Source organism: Papaver somniferum, chromosome 9 (genome assembly GCF_003573695.1).
Source record: "Papaver somniferum cultivar HN1 chromosome 9, ASM357369v1, whole genome shotgun sequence".
NCBI lineage: Eukaryota > Viridiplantae > Streptophyta > Magnoliopsida > Ranunculales > Papaveraceae > Papaver > Papaver somniferum.
The window spans coordinates 21,617,439-21,638,932 of record NC_039366.1 but is presented as its reverse complement, the minus strand read 5'-3'; the positions used below and the strand labels follow the sequence as shown (position 1 = coordinate 21,638,932).

The 21,494-nt window shown below is 36.0% G+C and overlaps 1 protein-coding gene across 1 annotated transcript; it reads right to left on the bottom strand.

Annotated features, from left to right (window-relative positions):
- Nucleotides 1-5,610: 5,610 nt before the first annotated feature.
- On the bottom strand, nt 5,611-8,654 carry LOC113308801 (CASP-like protein 5A2). The gene is made up of 4 exons (XM_026557253.1): nt 8,437-8,654; nt 7,986-8,316; nt 6,138-6,270; nt 5,611-5,991 (listed from the first exon to the last, which is right to left on the bottom strand). The coding sequence occupies exons 2-4, from the start codon at nt 8,225-8,227 to the stop codon at nt 5,800-5,802; spliced, it is 567 nt and encodes a 188-aa protein (XP_026413038.1). The 5' UTR covers nt 8,228-8,316; nt 8,437-8,654; the 3' UTR covers nt 5,611-5,799.
- Nucleotides 8,655-21,494: the final 12,840 nt, after the last annotated feature.

Sequence of the window (21,494 nt, the reverse complement as noted above, 5' to 3'; positions counted from 1 at the left end):
CAATCTTTTTAATTCGTTTTTGGATAGGAAAATTGAGTAGAAATCATCAAAATATGGTTTAAATGGATGTTAAAGTGGCATGTTCGGTTATGAATAGTTTTAAAAAAACTAGTTTTGTAACCGAACATTCTGAAACCAAGAACACGAAGAACACTTCGGTTATCACGAATTTAATTTTTCATAACCGAACTCCGAGTTCAGTTGGTCTGCAAAAAATTCTAAAACTGGTTAGTAACCGAACTCTACCCATAATACAAAAAAAAAAAAAAGTAACCGAACTGTGTTAGTTTTCCTACTATGTTGAATTATGATATAACCGAACTTTACCTACCTTGTTCGGTTGGTTCGCAAAAATTTCTAAAACTATCTAGTAACCGAACTCTACTTATATTCCAGAAAGAAATTTTTTTTCCAATGTAACCGAACTGTGTTATTTTTCCTATAATGTTGAGTTTCAATTTAACCGAACTTGTTCCACTATGTTCGGTTTGTTCGCAAAAAATCTTGACAAACCGAACTCTTCACTAATTGCATACATGTGGAGTTCGGTTAGATATGTTGTTGGGTTAAAGTTTGCGAGCCAACCGAACATTATTCTGTAAGTCCTATAAACAAAGTTCGGTAACCTGCGTGTAATGAAAAGGTAACTGAACAACTAAAAACCTCCATTAAAGAACGAGTTCGGTAACCTGCGTATAGAGGTGTAAATTGGGTCGGGCTAGCACGTTTACGGCACAGCACAACACGTTTATATTTGAGCACAGCACCGCACAGCACGTGACCGGCACAGCACGGGCACAACACGTTTGTTTAATATGTTGTGCTGTGCCCGACAAATAGGCACATCAGCACAGCACAACACGCGGCACGTGTAAGCACGCGGCACAGCACAACACGGTTAAAAGCACAGCACAGCACGACACAACACGGGTAAAAACACAGCAGGTGTAAAGCACGCGAAAAGCACGTGAAGCACGGCCTACTAGTCAAACCCCTTATTATTTAACGGTCCATTACCTATAAGTCTATAATCAAACCACGTGCATAGCTAGAAGTACTAATACGTTATCATGCCGTTACCTAGACACGACCTATGTTTGACTAGTATTATAAGCGAAAAGAAAATTTTGAGTTCTCATTTCTCTTTCTCGCAAACCCTTGGGAAGAAAAAAAACCAGACAGCCGTCGCAGCCGCTGGTAAATCTTCTAACAAAACCCCTAATGTCTTTATCTTTACTCTCTGATAGCACTCTTTCTCTCTATTTTCATTCCGTCTAATTAATCTGTTTATATTTTCTTGACAAGATTTGGTCTCGGTGGGATTTTTTCAGCAATTTGAAGCTCAAGGTACGTTTTGTTTTTCTTAAGTTAGTTTTTTGAGTTCTGGTTTGGTAATTTACTCAATCGGACTTTGTATTGTTTAGATCTGTGATTTTTCAAGAGGTTTCCTGCATTTTTTGGTGACGAAGTGTTTGTGATTTTAATTTTAGAATATGAACATGAAGTGTTTGTTAAAATGTTTGATTTGCATTTTTGTTTTTGTTTTAATCGATCTGTGTTGGGGTTCCTACTTGTTAATTTCTGGTTTTTATTTGCAATTCATATTTACCAAATGCTTCATTTAACCTGTATGGTGTTCCATCTAAACATATTATGTTTATGTTTGGCCTTCCAGATATGGTGTTCTTCAAACAAGATGAAGCCTTCAATGCAGATTAATCAATTCCTATTATTATGTTCCTGTTTAGGTTACTGATCTAAACTTATATATTTTTTTTTATTTTCCTAACATATTACCTGGTTAGGTTGTTGATCTGCATGTGCTTGGTTTAACACCATTTATTTTTGACATTTTCAGGTGTACTTGGTGAAGAAAGCTATTAAATCAAGTCCCACAGATTGAAATCTTGCTTATCTCTCTAGTTTGACTCCCTTTTATTTTATAAATTTTCTGTTTTTCTCCAATTTATATTAGGTTTGTTTATAAGATATGGAATCTGGTGCTGGTGAATCTACTAACCCGTTGAGTACTATAGATTTAGATAGCTCTAGCTGGAGATGAGGATTTTGAGGAGTTTATTCAACTTTTTCTTCAACCTGCTTATAAAAAAGTTAGTACAAATACATCTAGAACTGATATTGTGAAGAAATTTGATGGAAGGAAAAACTTTTTGATTGCTGAATTTGCTTCACATGCTACTGGTATATCTTTTACTTCGGATATGTGGAAAGGATGAGAATGGATTTCCTTATATTTGTGTTACATCTCATTATATTGATGCTAAATCTTGGATGCTAATCAAAAAGGTAATTGCTTTTCGTACTATTCCTTATCCTCATACCGGTCGCCATATTCATGAAGTTATCTTAAATATTTTGAAAGAGTATGGTGCTGAAAGTAAATTTTTCAGTCTTGGTTTGGATAATGCTGCTGCGAATGTTAGTGCTATTGACTGTTTTCAGCATTCTGTTGTGCCTCCATATCCTGATTTTGCGAAATTGTTTCATGTTAGATGTGCATGTCATATCATTCATTTGATAGTTTATGATGCTATTAAGGTGATTGACGAAACTGATAACTTGGACTTTATTAGAAAAATTAGAAGTGCAATCCTTTACATTACTCATGCTCCTTCTAGGTTACAAGAATTTAAGAAGTCTTGCCAAAATTTTGCTCTTAAACCTAGATCATTTGGATTAGATGTGCATAATAGATGGAACTCTACTTACATGATGTTGAAAGCAATTGAAGGTTATGAAACCGTAATATTGGATGCCCTTATTGATTCTGACTATGAACTGGACATGATTGACTTTGACAATTGTAAGGTGTTTACCAAGTTTTTAGGTGTATTTTATACAGCTACTAAGAAGTTATCTGGAGTTTACTATTCCACCACTTGCATTGCTTTGAATCAATTGTATAACATTGCAGTATCATTTAGACAATGTAGGGATAATAGGATTTATGGCAGAGTTATTAAGTTGATGGAAGAAAAATATCTGAAATATTGGGAGGCTATTCCACCTCTATTTATCTTGGCGTCTGTTATGGATCCAAGGAAGAAAATTATTGGAACAGTTATACTCATAGAAGGAATTGCTAATGCCTTTGATAGAGAACCTCTTGATAGTTTTGCATCTGTGCATCAAATGCTTTTGAAACTGTTTAATCATTATTCCAGTACTCATGGTAGTAATGTGCAAACTACTGTGGCCCAATCTCAATCCGATTTTGGTGAACTAGATCCATCAGAAAGATTGTTATCAACTTGTTCTACCACTGTTCAAGTGGCACATCTAATACCAATTCAATTTCTGAACTTGTTAGGTATTTAGAGTTGGATGTCACTGTTTTCCTTGGAAGTAAGGAATTGGGGAGTAATTTTGATATTTTGCAATTTTGGAATACTCATGGAAATAGTTTTCCAATTTTGCAGATTATGGCTCGTGATTTACTGACTCCGCCTGCATCAACAGTGGCTTCGGAGTCTTGTTTTAGTTTGAGTGGGAGAATTTTGAGCAAAAAAAGGAGCCGACTTGCCCCTGATATTTTGGATGCTTTAGTGTGCTCAAAGGATTGGAATGACGCTCGGAAGAGAAGACAGGAGTTTAATGATGAATATGAGGAAGTCTTCTCAAGGTTCGATGGTTAAATTGTCACTGGAAGGTATGTAAAAATAGTATCCTCTTGTTTTGTTTTAGTTCTTGCAACTGTTACCCCTTTTTAAGATACACTAGCTTAAAGCAACAAACACTTTGTAGAGTACTGGAATTGGAAAAATGTGAACAATTCTTTCCATCAACATTATAAATCATTGTTCACTTTATTTTGTGATTAAATTCATTCTAAATGTTCCTTCACAGGTGATTCCACTTTTTTGACATGGATCTCGCAGAGCCATGAAAGCTTACAAATACTTTTTGTGCTGCTGATTAGCTATGCTTGGAATGTGCAGTTATGTAAAGCTATATTTTGGATGCAGTTAGTTTGTAAAGCTATATTTTGGATGTACATTTATCAGATGTTTTCTCTTACCCCACAACTACAAGGTTTTGTTCAGTCTGGTGAAATGACATATTTTGGATGTATAGAGCTTGTTCTCTGCTGAATATTTGCTCTGTTTTTTTTCTTTCTTTTTTTTCCTGTTTAGTTAATGGGGTATACCCCATTTCCTTTTTAACTTGTAAGCTGGACTGGTGGTTCACCAATCAGACTTGTGGGTTGCCTATGTTTTTTATCTTAATATATATAATCTTTTTGGTATATTACGTATAGCACGTGTGCCGACACAGCACAGCACGACACAGCACGTGAATAAATGGGATGTGCCCGTGGGCTGTGTTGTGCCGAGCTTTTGACTAATAAAGCACAGCCCAGCACAGCACGTTTAAATTGTTGGCACAACCCAGCACAGCGCGTAGCACGCCAAGCACGTGACTTTGTGGGCTGGGTTGTGCCGGGCTGGCACGTTTTAGTAACAGAACTCCGAGTTCGGTTGGTTTGCAAAAAATTCTAAAACTAGTTAGTAACCGAACTTTACCCATAATACAAAAAAAAAAAAAAAAGTAACTGAACTGTGTTAGTTTTCCTACTAGGTTGAGTTATGATATAACCGAACTTTACCTACCTTGTTCAGTTGGTTCGCAAAAATTTCTAAAACTATCTAGTAACCGAACTCTACTTATATTCCAGAAAGAAAATGTTTTTCCAATGTAACCGAACTGTGTTATTTTGCCTACAATGTTGAGTTTCAATTTAACCGAACTTGTTCCACTATGTTCGGTTTGTTCGCAAAAAATCTTGACAAACCGAACTCTTCACTAATTGCATACATATGGAGTTCGGTTAGATATGTTGTTGGGTTAAAGTTTGCGAACCAACCGAACATTATTCTGTAAGTCCTATAAACAAAGTTCGGTAACCTGCGTGTATGGAAAAGGTAACTGAACAACTAAAAACCTCCATTAAAGAACGAGTTCGGTAACCTGCGTATATGGAAAAGGTAACCGAACTACACTTTCAGATGAGTTCGGTAACCTGTTCTTCACATAAGGTAACCGAACAAGCCCAAATTTACCCTAAAAATTTACAGTTTTTTGAAAATTTGGAGCAATTCAACCAACATTATCTAAGTTTGAAACATATCTGGGTACCCAAATACTCTTCCTTCGGTTGTGGTTGGTAAAATCCTTTGTTTTTCATGTTTTCCTTCTTCATCTTCTCCAACTTTACTCTTTCAATAATTCAGCTTCTTTTTAAAAGAAAAACCATCTGATTTTTTAATCTCATTAATTATCTTTAACTTAATCATTTTACTAGTCCCTACGTTAACTATTATTAACACTAACTAATCATTATCAAAAAATTAATCAAGAGGGTAATTTGGGTATTAATATAAATATCTAGATAAAGGGTGACCTAGATTTACTTCTAATGTCTTTACCCAAAATAAAACCATGGTCCCCCAAATAACCATGGTCCCCAAAAAACCGTTCTTTTTTTTCTTATAATCGAGCCGCGTCAAGCTCGAAACTACTAAAGAACACATAATCTTATATCCAGCTTGAATGTGGCTGATATGTTAGAAAATGTTTGTATACAGTTCAGGGAAAATTTATACTTGCGTTTTAGTAATTATGCACAGCCAATTATCGTTTTTTTTTTGAGAAATTGTATCCACAAATGGAAATATTTATCTATCATTACAAAAAGGAGAAACCTCAACAACAAATCCAAAACTAGATTGTTTCTAGAAAATACTCGGCTTCTTTTTCTAGCGTTCTAATTTTTCGTCGTCATCTTGATGCCAATGACCAGAAGTTCAACATAAATGATGGGGTGACTAGAAACCAGCTGAGGTAGGCCATGGCTGTTGCCAACTCAAACCTCGCACAGTGGTTCTGTGCACATAAACCAAGATCGTTACTGATAAGCACCGTAATACCTGCTGATGCAGAGGCTGCAGCAAATATTAACGTTGATGTGAGCTGCAACCAGAAACAAGTCCATTAGATAAAGCCACGCAGTTGATGAACAAAACCAGAAATGATAATGAGGGAACATGAATCAGAAACACCTGAACCACGAGAAAGTTCTGTGTATTCATGATAACAACAAGCACAGAATTTCTTACCCCATCTCCAATGGCGAACAAACTGACAATCCTATAATTGCGCAAGCAGCGCTTCACAAGAATGGAGTATATATCAACTATTGCCAAGGATAAACTCCACAAGCTTTGTAATCCCGCTGCTGCAACAAGGTAGCTGGCATAGACAAAGCAACATATTATGAGATAGCAGACAGCAAAAAGACCAACTCTTTGCGAGCTCACAAACAATAAGACATCAATTATGACTTAAATTAATTGAAAAGCAGAAAGCATCAAGTGAGGAAATGTTAAATTCAAAGACAAAATACACGACTGAATTGGACCAAGATGAGCACACTTAGGCAACTTAATTCATAATTATGTCACACTCTTTTCATTCTGGTGAGGAAGGAACCCACGATTCTTAAGACCTATTCATATAAAAGGAAAGTAAATCACAAACTTCCTAAGACATTCTTCTAAGGTCTCGTCATTAGTCCATGAGCCAAAAATGTCCTCGTGATCATAACATAGTCAAGGTCCTTCTCTCTCTACGGATTTAGAGAGGCCTTCCCATTAGATGGCAGACAGTACCCCATTCTCGCAGTGTGGGTAATGAAACACATTCATTAAGTGTATGTGTAAACTATAAAGCTCGAGTATAATTTCTGAGATACTGCCCCAACTACAATGACTTGAGGTTATCTCCAGCCAATATGGGTCTTCAGTCCTATCCTTCATTACCCGACACTAGAGATGCGTTTCTCGAGCACTGCTTCAGTGCTAACTCAAGGCTGAACAGATAAATCATGTTTAGCAAAGAAAAAAATCAGATGTGTGACGTCTTATCTTATAAAAAAATGTGGTTCTCCTTATACACCTTTTACAACCAGTATACAATTCAGAAACAAAATGCATTCCACTAGTGAACAAGTTACCACCAACTCTTTAGCTTCGGGGGACGTAAGCGTAAAACTTGTAATGCTGCTAATGGTTCACTTTCAGATGTGAACATTCTCAGAGCCAAAGGTATGGGCATTTTAATTTATATGCCTCAGGCATATTTTCAAAGTTCAACTAAGAAGATTCCACAGGAATAAATGCTATTATAACTCTTAGTTGGAAACATTGAGTATTAGTTATAATTATGACTTACAAAACATGCTTCTGACAACATCAACAGCTCACCTAACAAATGCAAAAACTAAAATGAAAATCCAATAATAACACAAATACTTTCCCAAGAAGCGCATATGCTAGATTAGCAAGTCATCCTCCTTTTGGTCGAGTGACTTAAAGCAATTTATCAAGAGAAATTCTCAACCTAGACAGAATTAAATCTAATAGTATCTATAAAAGGAAATATTACATGGAGTGTCTCTTCTAGTTTGTTAGTTCATATATCATTTCGTATCATCATGAGAAACTCTCTTTGAACACCACTAGTTGAAAGGCACCAATAGGGAAAGAAAAAAAAAGATACACACCATCCAATTATAATTCATAACGCAGTGACTGGCACACTTGGCAGAACCTAAGTTTTCATCTTAGTCATATCTTATGATATTCAAGATTTAGAAGTGAACCCAATTATCAACCTAAATTGGAGTTAAGAAATCATTTCAGCATGTCAAATAAGTGTGATAACAATCTAGTTGTTTCATAAAAGCATCTATCCCTAACCAAATGGTACCCAACTTGTTTCAATTTTACACAATAGCTTGTTGCTTTGTAAAAGCATCTATCCCTAACCAAATAGTACCCAAGTTGTCTCAATTTTACAAAATAGCTTTACGAACAAGTGAATAACATGCCCCAGTTAACTGATATATTAGACATACAATGATTATCAAATTCTAAATGAAACATAAATGAGTGATATATAGTTACCAGAAGGCTGTGACTGAAATGAAATCACTTGTGGAAGCCATAATACAGACAGATACAACAGCAAACGCAAACTGACATAGACGCAACGAAAGGCCGAGTAGAGTACCGGGCATCCCTTGTATATCTTTCATCCTTACTCTAGGTCCAGCATTTTCATCACCACCACCACCAACACCACCACCACCACCCCCAGTATCTGGACGAATTTCTATTGGATGCACAGAAGGATGACTTACATTCATCTCTCCCTAATAACCACAATTATTCAATTCATTGGTCCACTGATTTGACTTCTCAATATACAGTTGTTGACCTAATAACTTCACAATTACTGAAACAAGAAGAAAAGTAAATATTCGAATTACATAAACCCTAATTTAGCAATTTGGGGATTTAAATCTTTCGTCTATTTTAGAGCAAAAAGTTAAAAGAGAAGAAGTTAAGGGCTAACCTTTATAGTTTTTTCTACTGATTTTGGATTTCACCGGATTTACCGGTGATGGATGTAATAATCTGATCGGATTCTTACGCCGGTTTTACATGCAGAAACTGTAATTCCGACCGAGTTGTGGACTGAAATCCGGCCTTCTTTTTCTCGAGAGAGAGAGACTGAGAGAGAGAGGGCGAAGAGGAAAATTTGTTTCAAGAATGTTTGGGGTTCGGTGATGTCCAGGGGATATGTGTGTATACGTGGATATAGTCCATGTGGCGGAATAATTGACTAGTGTTGGTGAGTGAGATTGATTTTTGAAAATTTTGGAAAGAAAAGTAGTATGGTACTATGGTGAAGGTTGTCATCATCATTGTACGTTTCCCACGAGGTGCCTTAAAAGAATTTGAAAATAAAAATGTAAGAGGAAGTGGTTGTCCAAATTCAACTTCCAAAGTTAAGTTCTACGTCACCTTGAATAGGAAGATCATAGGCTATTTGGTTACGCATCCCGAAGTTACTTTTGGTTTCTGGAACAAAAAAAATCAGAAATTAATTCGATACGTAATTTTATAATGATTTCTAAAAACAGAAAAGTTAACCTTTTACGAATCAAAATGTTTTTATTTCTGATTTTGCTTCTGGAGAAGCAGAAACACTTTTACTTCTGGTATCCAAATGTGTTTTAAGACTTTGTTTTATGGATATCCAAGATTCAACTTTCAGCGCCAAAATCGTGGCCTAAATTCCACATTCAAAGTAACGTTCAAGCTATTGCTCTCAATGGTTTGACGCTGGAAAATCCACATTTTACGCCAAACCATTTGGCGCTTTAAACCATAGCCATCATATTTTGTGTTAGATATTAAAATCTAACGGCTATTTTTGGTGCCAAACCATTTGGCGCTTTTAATCTCAGTCATCATATCTTCTTTCAATTTCAAAATCTAACTGCTCTAATCTTTTAGCGCCATATCGGTGGGCGCTTCCTTGATTCAACTTTGAATCACTATAATGCTCGGACATTGATTCAAGATGACGTGTCGATCGCTGAAAGCTGAGTCTTGGGTGTCCATAACACTAAGCCTAAGTGTTATTGCTTTCTTAAATCAACTTTCAAGAAATGCACAATAGTTGGACACAAAAAATAGAGTTGTTGGATTTTAATTTATAAAAATAAATTTGATGGTTTAGATTTGATGCGACAAATGGTCCGATGTAAAAAGTAAAATTTATCAGCTACTGACCATTGGGTGCATCAAACATGATTCAATTTCACGTTTAAGCAGGCTTGAACCGCGACACAAATCAAGTAAAAAAGAAATTTTTGACTACTCTTTTCCACCATGAATTTTAAAGTTGGAGAACCATAACACCTAGCCTAATTTAAACTACCATCTCAAACTCTCAACAATGGTAAAGATTAGAGCATGTCATTTGATTGAATAATGGAGTCATTGTGAATACTAATGACTTCTTTAGGGCCTTCAACCTGAGTTTGATGATTCTTCAAATCAAGATCCTTGTTGGACAGGGCTATGATTCAAATGGTTCTCAAGATTTTAAGAACAAAGCGTAAAACAGTTTTGCGCTATTATGTGGACTGGGTTACCGTAGTAAGTTTAGTCGTTGGCAGAGACGACCCTGAGGCAAGTTTGGCAAGACTTTGTCTTGAACAACACCATATATGAGGGTAACAAATTAGGGTATTTCAGAAGGAGCTTTTACCTTCGTAAAAAGAAAAGATGGTCTAAATAATAATTAAAAGAATAAAATGGGACAAAAATCATAAGAGAATAAAGGGGCAGAAGAAATAAGTTGTTAGCTTAATGGTTAAACTTTAATAAGAAAGAGCTGCCCTTATTGTTTTCTCTCTAAGTCATTCTTTTTCTCTCGTATCTTGTTGTTGTGAGTCAGGATAATCACTACCGATGGAATGGTGAGCGAAATTTTCATTGGAGAAACATAAATATGATTGATTCATATCAAAATTTTCCAAGTCTTTCAATCAAAGTTTTAGGACAAAATCATCAAATCCCAACAAGTTTTCTATTGTTTTTTATTTACTGATTTTGTGTTTTTTTTTACTTCAAATCCCTAAATTAACCTAAAAAGTTCCAATTTGAGAGTTTCACTGGCAAGTTAAAATTAATCACTATATTACTGTAGATGGTGAAATTTGGATAACGGGAAAAAGTGTCATTTCAAGACCATAGACAAAATTCAACTCTCACGTAGGGGTGTCAATGGATGAATATCCGTTGGATATTTGGAAATCCATATCTTATAGGTTAAGCGCTATCGGATATTCGATATCTGATAATATCCTATAGGATATCAAAATCAGATATCGATTCGTATAGGCTAAGCTATCAGATATTTATCCGATAATATGCGGCTCTGATAAAACATGTTCATAATTGAAATTTAAGTTCAATTTTTATCAAACATTTCATATCGGATATTTTTTCTTACTCATTTACTCAACTCTAATATGGTTAGGGTAAATCAATAATAAGTCCTTGTTCTAACGGATATCAGATATTAATAATTCGGATGGAGCCTAATCCGATTCTGGTATATTAAGAAATAAATATCCGATATCCGATAAAATGGATAAAATCCTATAGGATCTCGAATACCCATATCTGACAGTTATTGACAGGCCCGCTCTCATGGGAGAGAGCCCTTGGTCTTCAAGGCACTCATAGCCACGATTTCTAGTATACATCCCCGCGAGAAACCGCTGGTCGTGATGCCGCGACTCCTAGCGTACATCCTCGACGATATACTGCTGGTCACGTAGGTTATGTAAAGTATAAAACGGCCCCTTCAGACTTATGAACCAGAATAGCCACAATTCCAGCATGTCTTCGCGAGACGCAGCTGATTGTGATGCCATGATTCCTAGTACACATCATCGAAGAGATACTGCTGGTCATGTAGGCTCTGTAGATGCGTAAAAATGTCCCCGCCGGACTTATGACCCAGAGCGGAGACATACATCTCTCCTGTAAGCACCACTCACCCTATTTTGAATCAAGGACTGATTCCTAGTACATCATCGCGGGATACATTGTTCATGTCTACTCTAAGCTCTGACTCGACTTACCGAGGCTTCTGAATAATTCTTAGTACATCCCCGCGAGATATACTGGTTATTGTGCCTCTGGGTCCTTCCGACAAACTCCTAGAACATCCTTTTGAGATACACTGGTCTTGTCGGCCACATCATATAGACAAAGTTGATTCTTAGAACATCTCTGCATGATACGTTGGTCAAATACAAGTCATCCAAAGTCTCGCAGAGATATTAATCGGGTGCACAAAGACCTTTCTTTCGCTTCAGGACGAATCCTAGCTGACCACAGAGTGATTCAGATCCGTCAATAAAATCTTCATAGAGATTTGAATCTGTCTGCAAAATCTTGGAGAGATTCACATCTTTCCTCAAAATCCAGGAGAGATTCACATCTCTCCGCAAAATATTTGAGAGATTCATGTCTCTCCTCAAAAACTCGTAGAGATTCACATCTCTTCTAAAAATCCCGGAGAGATTCACATCTCTACGCAAAATCTCGGAGAGATTCATATCTCTTTGCAAAAACTCGGAGAGATTCACATCTCTCCATAAAATCCCTGAGAGATTCACATCTCTCCTCAAAATCCCTGAGAGATTCACATCTCTCCACAAAATCTCAAAGAGATTCACATCTCTTTTCAAAATCCCGGAGAGATTCACATCTCTCCTTAAAATCACAATGAGATTCAGATCTCTCGGGAAATATCATACATGGTCGAATATTCCCCATGATAGGCACACGCCTTACCTAGAGATCAAACCTATTTCTCAGTCTCTCAAACATACTCACGGCTAGTAAATTGAGCCTGAATTATACATGTTTATCCAAGAACGTGAATAAGCTCTTTTGAGCTCCGCATTCTCAACAAAGGGACCCACAAGCAATAATACGGTCTTCACATGACATATGGAACCGACCATGGAGAGGTAACTCAACCTAAGCTCCTCTCACACTCTGCACATGATTCCTGAGGCATTCCATGCCTTTTCACGTGACTCATCCTAGTCATTCTCACAAATCAGAGAATATCTCTCTATCTTGGCCAACTCGGCTAAAGAGAATATTTCTCTCTCAACACATCATCACAAATGCTGACTCAGCTTCACACAAATTGGGGGATATCAATTAGGGTTTTGATCTGGCGGTCTACGATATGTGTGAGAAATACCTGGCCTATTTCTCACCGCAGAAGCGAGTAAAGGCGGTGGAATAATGAGATAAACTCAACTTAGTTTATCTTTATCTATTCCTGAAGAGACGGGAGAATTGTTCCGCACGGCACGACAAGCAATCCTTATCTTCATCGACCTGAGATTAGAAAATTAAACTATAAATAAGTCATTTATTTCTCCAAGCTAACAAATAACTTTTCTCTCAACAACTCAGGGTAATTCTTATTCAAACCCTAGAATTCTCCGATCTCTCTCTTCATCTGCTTCCCTCCCTAAGACCATCCCTAAGCTTCTTCCTTGTGATTGGAGAAACCTTTGAACGACCACTGTAACTCAGTTTCAGAAACCCTATAATCCCACTTCTAACCTCTCTCGGTTTTTAGGTAACTATAATTACTAATTTGCTTGAGCGGGTATAAAAACAGCAGTGCTGCACTTCTTTATTCTTTCTTTATGAAAAAAAGAAAAAATAAGGAGAGTTATACAAGCAAAGATTTTTATAATCATACTTTTAAATAACCATACATTACTTAGTGGAGACGATCTACCAATGGGTAACACCTGAGATTTTGCCTCGGGACACCAAAATTTCAGGGTCGGCCCTGGTGGATCTCCAATGATGGACCAGCCACTCAAAACAATAAATGAATGTAATCCATGCTAAATTTTTTATCTCAAAAGAAAAAAATCGCGTTAAACAATCAACCAGCCAACCCAAGGAAAGCCTAACAAAGCCTTATCTCGGGGCAGTAAGGTCAGTAGGGCTTATGTGGAAAAGAGGGTATATGCGGTTTCATGATATTTTAATTTTGGAGAGTGAGCATTTCTCCTATTCACTAGCTTTGAGCTTGCTCATTCCCCAATCTCGTAAAATGAACGTCATTTTGTAGTCCGTAGTTAGCGGAAGGTGTTTTCATTCCCTAATCTTGTAAAAAAGACGTAATTTTGTAGCGCCGATATTAGTGCACATTCTGAAAATAGATAATTCTTTTTTACTTCATAACTGCATTTGTGGAGCACAATAATGAATATGAGACAAAGTGGGAACACACCAGAATAATTCCTGCCGTTTCCTTGTAAAATCCTTTTTCTTATGTTCCGCTAAGGACGGGAATACTGTCTCATTAAAATGACAATCCGCAGATCTAGCGGTTAAGATATCGCATGGAAAATGTTTCAAAATGCAAACAACTATTGGGAATTCATATATAACATAAATTTTAATCATTTTATTCACCCATTATGGTACGATGCGGAGTCGTAATGTCATATATATAGCACAACCAAAAAGATGCATAAGAATACAAATTCCAAGCTCATATCCAGTTAACGAAAATAGTTGACGATTGTGGGTTCTAAACCTATAAGTGAAATTACATGTAAGAAATTATAGGAAGGTTGGTATGCATTGTTAGAGCAATGCTCAATTGAACCCACAAGTTTTGTTATCTCAAGCTTGTTGTCAATGTTAGATGATCAAAACTAATTATTGATTTCTAGTCTTCTAAGTCAAGTCTCAGACTATGTTAGAATTTGGTAGTTGAGTATCAGACATCACCCTCGAAGATTGAAGATCGACGAAGACATTTGGAGAACTTCTGTATCATGTATTGAAGACTGAACCGTTTTATTTTATTCACATCTTACCATTCAATCTGTTGGGACGATATCGTATGACTTTTACTAGATTTACAAAGAAGAAGTTTTGAGTCAAGCTTGTCTTATTAAAAATCTCGAATTATTATTTTAGCAAAGATGTTCAACGGTCCTTGACAATATAAGTTCTAAGCAATTTATTTTATAAATTAATTCGTGGATCAATTGAAATTTGCTCATGCAAATGATTTTATCACTTGGGAATGTCTCAAACATCATAAGAGAGAAATTCAGAAGTACTGATATTTCTGCTCAGGATAGGTTGGCAAACCAGTTCACAAACCATAGATATAGGAGTTTCAGAAATACAGGAAGGTTGGCGAACCAGTTCGCAAATCGTGAGTTCGGTTGGGAACAATTCACAAACCATAGATATATGTAGTACATGCTCAACTTGAGGTTGGCAACTCCGAAGGAACCCTCAAGGAAAATCGTGAAAGCTCAAGAAAACAACAAAGAAAATATTGTTCTTTGGGTCTCTCTAAAAATATAGAGAGACCCTTTTCCCTAGATTACTCAAAAAGCTTAATAACAAGCTTATGAGAAAAGCTTGTTTATATAATACAACTAAAGAAGTAATATGGGACCAAAAACTTTATATAATCTCCTTAAAACAACTTAATAAGTGGAAACTTCCCATTGTAAGACTAATAAGGTTTTCATTTACAGGAGAAAACAACACCTTATTTATTTTCTTAAAAACTTTAAAATTTATTTTTTATTTATTGTTTTCCAACAGGATTTTGACCAAACTTTTCCATTTGGAGTGTTAGTTTTAAATGACCATATGTTTAAGGGTATATTTCGCATTTGGTTACATAAAAAATTCTTTTTTTGCAACTTTTTGGTGCCGTCCACGAGAGCTATGTACAAAAAAAACATTAAAAAAATTATGAAAAGAAAAATCATAAATAGTGTCATAAAAAATATTGTTAATTAAATTTTGCATAGATATTAAAAATTTGGGTATAGTTTGGAGAAATCAACATATATTAATCAGGATATATGAATTTCGGAATTCAGATATAAAAGTCAAATCCCAGAAAACCGAAATAACTTGAAGAATGATTGCACATATGACATGGAATATCTCGGATATTATTCCATAAAAGGATCTAACAGCCGTTAAGGGAGCTTAATAACATTAAATAGTAAAAGGCTAAAGCGCCTCTCTCCCCACCCACAAATTATAGTTAATTGTTTCTCGCTCTAAAATAAAAATGCTGGAAAAAATTCCGAAATTTCTCCCAACTCTCTTTATTATTGGGACCCACCGACCGAAAATACAGACACAATTTATCCTCTAGTTTTGAAATCTATGAGAGTCGGCAGGTATATCGTTATTGTTTCCAAAATGGTGTCTCTTGTTTTTTATTTTTCGGAACAGTCATATTTCACTCTTAAAATTGCTTTCCAAAAGGGTGTCTCTTGTTTTCTATTTGGATTATAATCCCAAAATCATTCTCTCAATTTTAGGATTGCTTGGTAGTTTGTTACTTCTCTTGACAAATTACTCTTTGTTAGTAACTTTTAATTGTAGTTTGATCTTTGATCTTGATGTACTTGAAATTCATGTAATCTCTAATTTATCATGAATGAAATTTATGAGATTTATCAGAAATATATATATATATATATATGTTGGAAACAAAGCACTATAATCAAATTACACAAAGAAACCGCTGAGTCGCGTACTAGGTCGCTATCTTTAAGGTGTTTCGCGACTCTGCCTCTTGATTGTGCTAGCAGTCAGTTTTTTTTTGTCGAAACCCTATGGGATAAAACAGCTTATCTCTTTCGATTTCTCTGCACTGAGAAATCGAATCAATAATAACTCTTTCAACAACACTTGCTCAGAAAAACTTGACGAAATAAAAATAACGTTCTATATCTTTTCTTCCAGAAACCAGTTTTTTTTTTTTTTTATAATCAAAAAGAATCAATGGAATTAATGGAAAATTAATTTTCGATTAAATGCCAATTAAATTTCTTTGTAACAGCAAAAAAACGGCCGTATTAAAATTTCAACATTAACTGTAATTAATCATGATATAATTATCTTAATACGTTTTGAAAATTTAAGTTAAAAACAGCAAAAAAAATTGTTTCTGGATCAGCAGACCTCCCAAGGCCCCGCTCCCGGACTAATGTAATATAATATATAATATAAATAGTATATACCCTAGTGAAATTGTGTGGGGTGGGAATTGAACCCATGCCTATAGTGTGGGAGCTCAAAACAATGCCACCATACTATCTCTCTAACTTTGGCATATTATTACAAAACTATGTTTTTAAATATATACCCCAACAATCCCCCACTTATATTTTAAAACATTGAGCAAGTGCTATACAGTTGTGCATAAGCAAAGGTGCCTTTCGACTTGAACCTCTACATAGTGTTGAACTTTCTAAGTATCAGGTAACTAGAGTGACTCTCGTCTTGAACTCTAACTAATAATAGATTATACAACACACACAACTATATCTTAGAGTAAAGTTCTTAATTTTGCACATTAGGGCCATGTGCTTATCCCTTTCTTAACGAACGATCTAGAGAAATGCCCAAGTTCTCATAGAAAGCGGCCACACCTTCACATTCGTATAGGTGAGTCTATCAAGGATACTCCTGTATATCCCACTCTTAACTTAAGAGCTATAGACATCATTAAGAGTTTAAACACTCAACTTGTTTCCCACTTCAGGATATCATGCTATGGGAATGCATGACTCTATCATATTATTTGTAACTTCGTCTAGTCCCTTTGAACCTATTTCTAGGTTGGGTATCCATTACAAATGACTCAACTTCTCACGGGCAAAAGTCCCATACTTTTAGAGATATTCCATACCTTTTCTCTTGCTAATCCTTTCGTCAAAGTATCAGCTATATTTCCTTCAGACCTTACATGATCTACTCTAACAACACCAGTTGTGAGAAATTCTCTAACTGTGTCGTGCTTTCGACGTATCTGTCGATTCTTACTGTTATTATAACAGTTCTCTACTACTCCGATAGCCGCGGTACTATCGCCGTGGATCAAAGTGGCTGGTATCGGTTTTTCCCATACTGGAATGTCTGATAACAGACTCTTCAGCCATCCTGCTTCTTCACTAGCTGCTGCTAGTGCCATCAATTCAGCCTCCATCGTAGATTGGGCTATAATTGTCTGTTTCTTTGATCTCCAAGATACAGCGCCCCCAGCAATAGTAAAAACATATCCACTGGTGGCCTTGGAATCATCTGAAAGAGTATTCCAATTAGCATCGCTAAATCCTTCAAGGACTGCGGGATGCCTCTTATAGTGTAATCCTAGGTTTGTGGTTCTTTTCAGATACCGCATAACCCTCTCAATAGCATCCCAGTGTTCCAAACTAGGATTACTGGTAAACCTGCACAGAACTCCCACTGCATATGCAATGTCTGGTCTTGTACAATCAGTTGCATAACGCAGACTTCCAATTATACTAGCATATTCAGATTGTCTAACACTTTCTCCAGTGTTCTTAAACAATTTCACATTAGGATCAAACGGAGTACAAGCAGGCTTACAATCAAAATATTCATACTTTCTCAGAATTTTTTCAATGTAGTGAGATTGATCCAAACAAATACCACTACTAGTTCTAGTTATTTTGATTCCCAAGATTACACTAGCTTCACCCAAATCTTTCATGTCAAAATTCGAACTAAGCATACCTTTAGTTTCATTGACAACAGATAAATTGGAACCAAATATCAGCAAATCATCCACATACAAGCAAACAATCACACACACATCATTCTCAAATTTATAATAGATGCATTTGTCACCCTCGTTTATTCTGAAGTTATGTGAAATCATTAAATTATCAAATTTCTCATGCCACTGTTTAGGAGCTTGTTTTAAACCATAAAGGGATTTTTCTAGCTTACATACTTTCTGTTCTTGTCCAGGAATTACAAAACCTTCAGGTTGTTCCATATAAATTTCCTCTTCTAGTTCACCATTCAAAAAGGCAGTTTTAACATCCATTTGGTGAATAACAAGATTATGAGCAGCGGCAACAGCAATCAAAACACGTATAGATGTTAATCTAGTAACAGGAGAATAAGTATCAAAGAAGTCTACGTTCTCTCGTTGCCTAAATCCTTTAGCAACCAGTCTAGCTTTGTGCTTCTCTATTGTTCCATCAGGTTTTAGTTTCCTTTTCAAAACCCATTTACAACCTATAGGCTTACAACCAGGAGGTAAATCTACTATACGCCAAGTTCCATTAGACATATGAGAATCCCATTCATTATCTACAGCTTCTTGCCAGAAACTAGACTCTGCAGAACTGAACGCCTCTTGTAAATTAGAAGGTTCTTCCTCTACGGCATAAAATTCAAAATCAGGATCTCTTGTGTCAGTCCTAGCTCTTTTACTTCTTCTAGGTTCAACTTCAGTGATCCTAGTTTCTGCACTTCTAGGTTCTTCTAATCTATGTTCAGAATCAGCACTAGGTAAAACACTAGATAAAGAACCCCCACTATTACCCCCACTATTTCTAGATTTAAAAGGAAATCTCTCTTCAAAGAAATCAACATCAATAGATTCAATAATAACCTTATTATTAATATCAAAGAACCTATAAGCTTTACTGTTTTGAGCATAACCAATAAAAACACATTCATAAGCTCTACTTTCTAACTTATGTCTTTTAGGATCAGGTTTTCTAACAAAAGCTAAGCAACCCCAAACTCTAAAATAAGAGACATTAGGTTTTCTATTTCTCCAAAGTTCATAAGGAGATATCATGGTTTTATTATTAGGAATGCGGTTCAAAACATGGCAAACAGTCAGCAAACATTCACCCCACCAATGAGAAGCAGCACCAGAGCTAAGCAAACAAGCAACAGTCAATTCAGTAAGAGTACGATTCTTTCTTTCAGCTTTCCCATTCATTTGAGGATTATATGGTGCAGTTCTTTCATGTATAATGCCATTAGTTTGATAAATTTCAGTAAAAGGAGAAGAATCATATTCAGTGCCTCTATCACTACGAAATCTCTTAATTTTCCTACCAAATTGATTTTCAATTTCAGCAATAAAAATCTTAAACTTTTCAATAGCTTCGTTCTTATGGCTCAACAAATAAACATAAGTATAATTAGAACAATCATCAATGAACGTCATGATATACCTCTTGCCATTTCTAGTTAGGATACCTTCATATTCACACAAATCAGAATGTATTAAGTCTAGTGGTTTCGATTCTCTTACAACAGATTTATGTGAAGTCTTGGTTATTTTTGCTTGACTACAGTATTCACATTTTTCAAAATCATTTTCAGAAAATTCAGGGAGGACACCTAACTTACTCATGTTATTTACTAACTTTTTACCCACATGACAAAGCCTTCCATGCCAAACATTAAAATTGCAAACCATATAAGCAGAAGAATCAATTTTATTCATAGCATCAACATTAAGCTTAAACATTCCATCAGTAGCATAACCCTTTCCTACAAAATTCTTATTCTTAGTTATAGTGTAAATATCAGACCCAATAGTTTGATACAACCCAGCCTTGTTGAGAAGATAGCCGGAAACAAGGTTCTTTCTCATTTCTGGAGTGTGAAGGACATCTTTCAGCATGAGTGTCTTCCCAGAAGTAAACTTCAACTCTACCGTACCAGAACCTTTCACCATAGTGCTGTGGGAGTCTCCCAATAACACTTTCTTGTCCTTGGTTTCAGCATAAGTCTTAAACATGGACCTATCAAAACAACAATGACGCGAAGCACCACTGTCTATCCACCACCCATCAGATCCACCAACCATGTAGAACTCTGGATCAGAGACCATGGCAATTATAACGTCACCCACAGCATTAGCTTGTGCGTTATTCTTTTCCTTGTTAAATCTGCAATTCCTAGCCATGTGGTTTGGTTTATTACAGATATAACAAAGAAATTCAGAATTGGAATTCTGTCCATTTTTCGATGGGTGTTGGTTCTTGTTTTGATTAGGCCTTCCTCCTTTCTTCTGGTTCGGGTTAGGTTTCATATCCCTTTTCTTAGGTTTTAAATTCGGATGAGTCTTATTGTTAGAAACAATGAGAATCTCTTCCTTCTTATCTTGTTTCCGAGCTTCTTCCTCAACCCTGAGCTTAACAATCAAACTTTCAAGAGAAAATTCTTTAGTCTTGTGACGCAAAGTATTACGAAAATCTTTCCAGCTAGGTGGTAACTTGTCAATCATTACAGAAACTTGAAATTGTTCATCAGTTTTCATACCTTCGGCCACAATTTCGTGGTAAATTTTTTGAAGTTCATGAGCCTGTGCAACAACTGATCTATCATCCACCATTTGGTATCTCACATACCGGCTCACAGCATATTTCTTTGAACCCGCTTCCTCGGTGTCATATTTTTTCTGTAATGCATCCCATACATCTTTAGCAGTTTCAAAAGTTGAATAATACTCATATAAATCGTCAGATAATGCATTAAGAATGTAGTTTTTGCAATCAAAGTCATTATCGATCCATTTGTCGATGGCCTTTTGTTTTTCCTCGGGAGTTTGAGAAACAACTTCTTCAACACCACCGGTAGGAGGTGGATCTGTAGCAGCACCACCGCCAGCAGCAACAGCAGCAGCAGCAACAGCAGCAGTCTTATCAGCAGCAGGTTCCAGGGTTCCAGGATGAACACTCGACACAATCATATGCAGCTTCATCAGTTTGAGATAAAAGAACATCTTCAGCTTCCATCTTCTGAAATGCAACCCTTCAAATTTGAAAGGCTTGTTGGTATCATCAACGCGCTTCTTTTCATTCTCCATAGCAGAAACGTACATCTTAAAATTGTTGGAAACAAAGCACTATAATCAAATTACACAAAGAAACCGCTGAGTCGCGTACTAGGTCGCTATCTTTAAGGTGTTTCGCGACTCTGCCTCTTGATTGTGCTAGCAGTCAGTTTTTTGTCGAAACCCTATGGGATAAAACAGCTTATCTCTTTCGATTTCTCTGCACTGAGAAATCGAATCAATAATAACTCTTTCAACAACACTTGCTCAGAAAAACTTGACGAAATAAAAATAACGTTCTATATATTTTCTTCCAGAAACCAGTTTTTTTTTTTTATAATCAAAAAGAATCAATGGAATTAATGGAAAATTAATTTTCGATTAAATGCCAA

What these genes read in the sequence shown, in the direction of transcription:
- LOC113308801 (XM_026557253.1), bottom strand. Translation starts at nt 8,227, where the DNA reads ATGAATGTAAGTCATCCTTCTGTGCATCCAATAGAAATTCGTCCAGAT. An exon ending in ATTTCAGTCACAGCCTTCTG is followed by an intron (nt 6,271 to 7,985) that starts GTAACTATATAT and finishes TGTCTATGCCAG; the next exon opens with CTACCTTGTTGCAGCAGCGG. An exon ending in TGTTCGCCATTGGAGATGGG is followed by an intron (nt 5,992 to 6,137) that starts GTAAGAAATTCT and finishes TTCTGGTTGCAG; the next exon opens with CTCACATCAACGTTAATATT.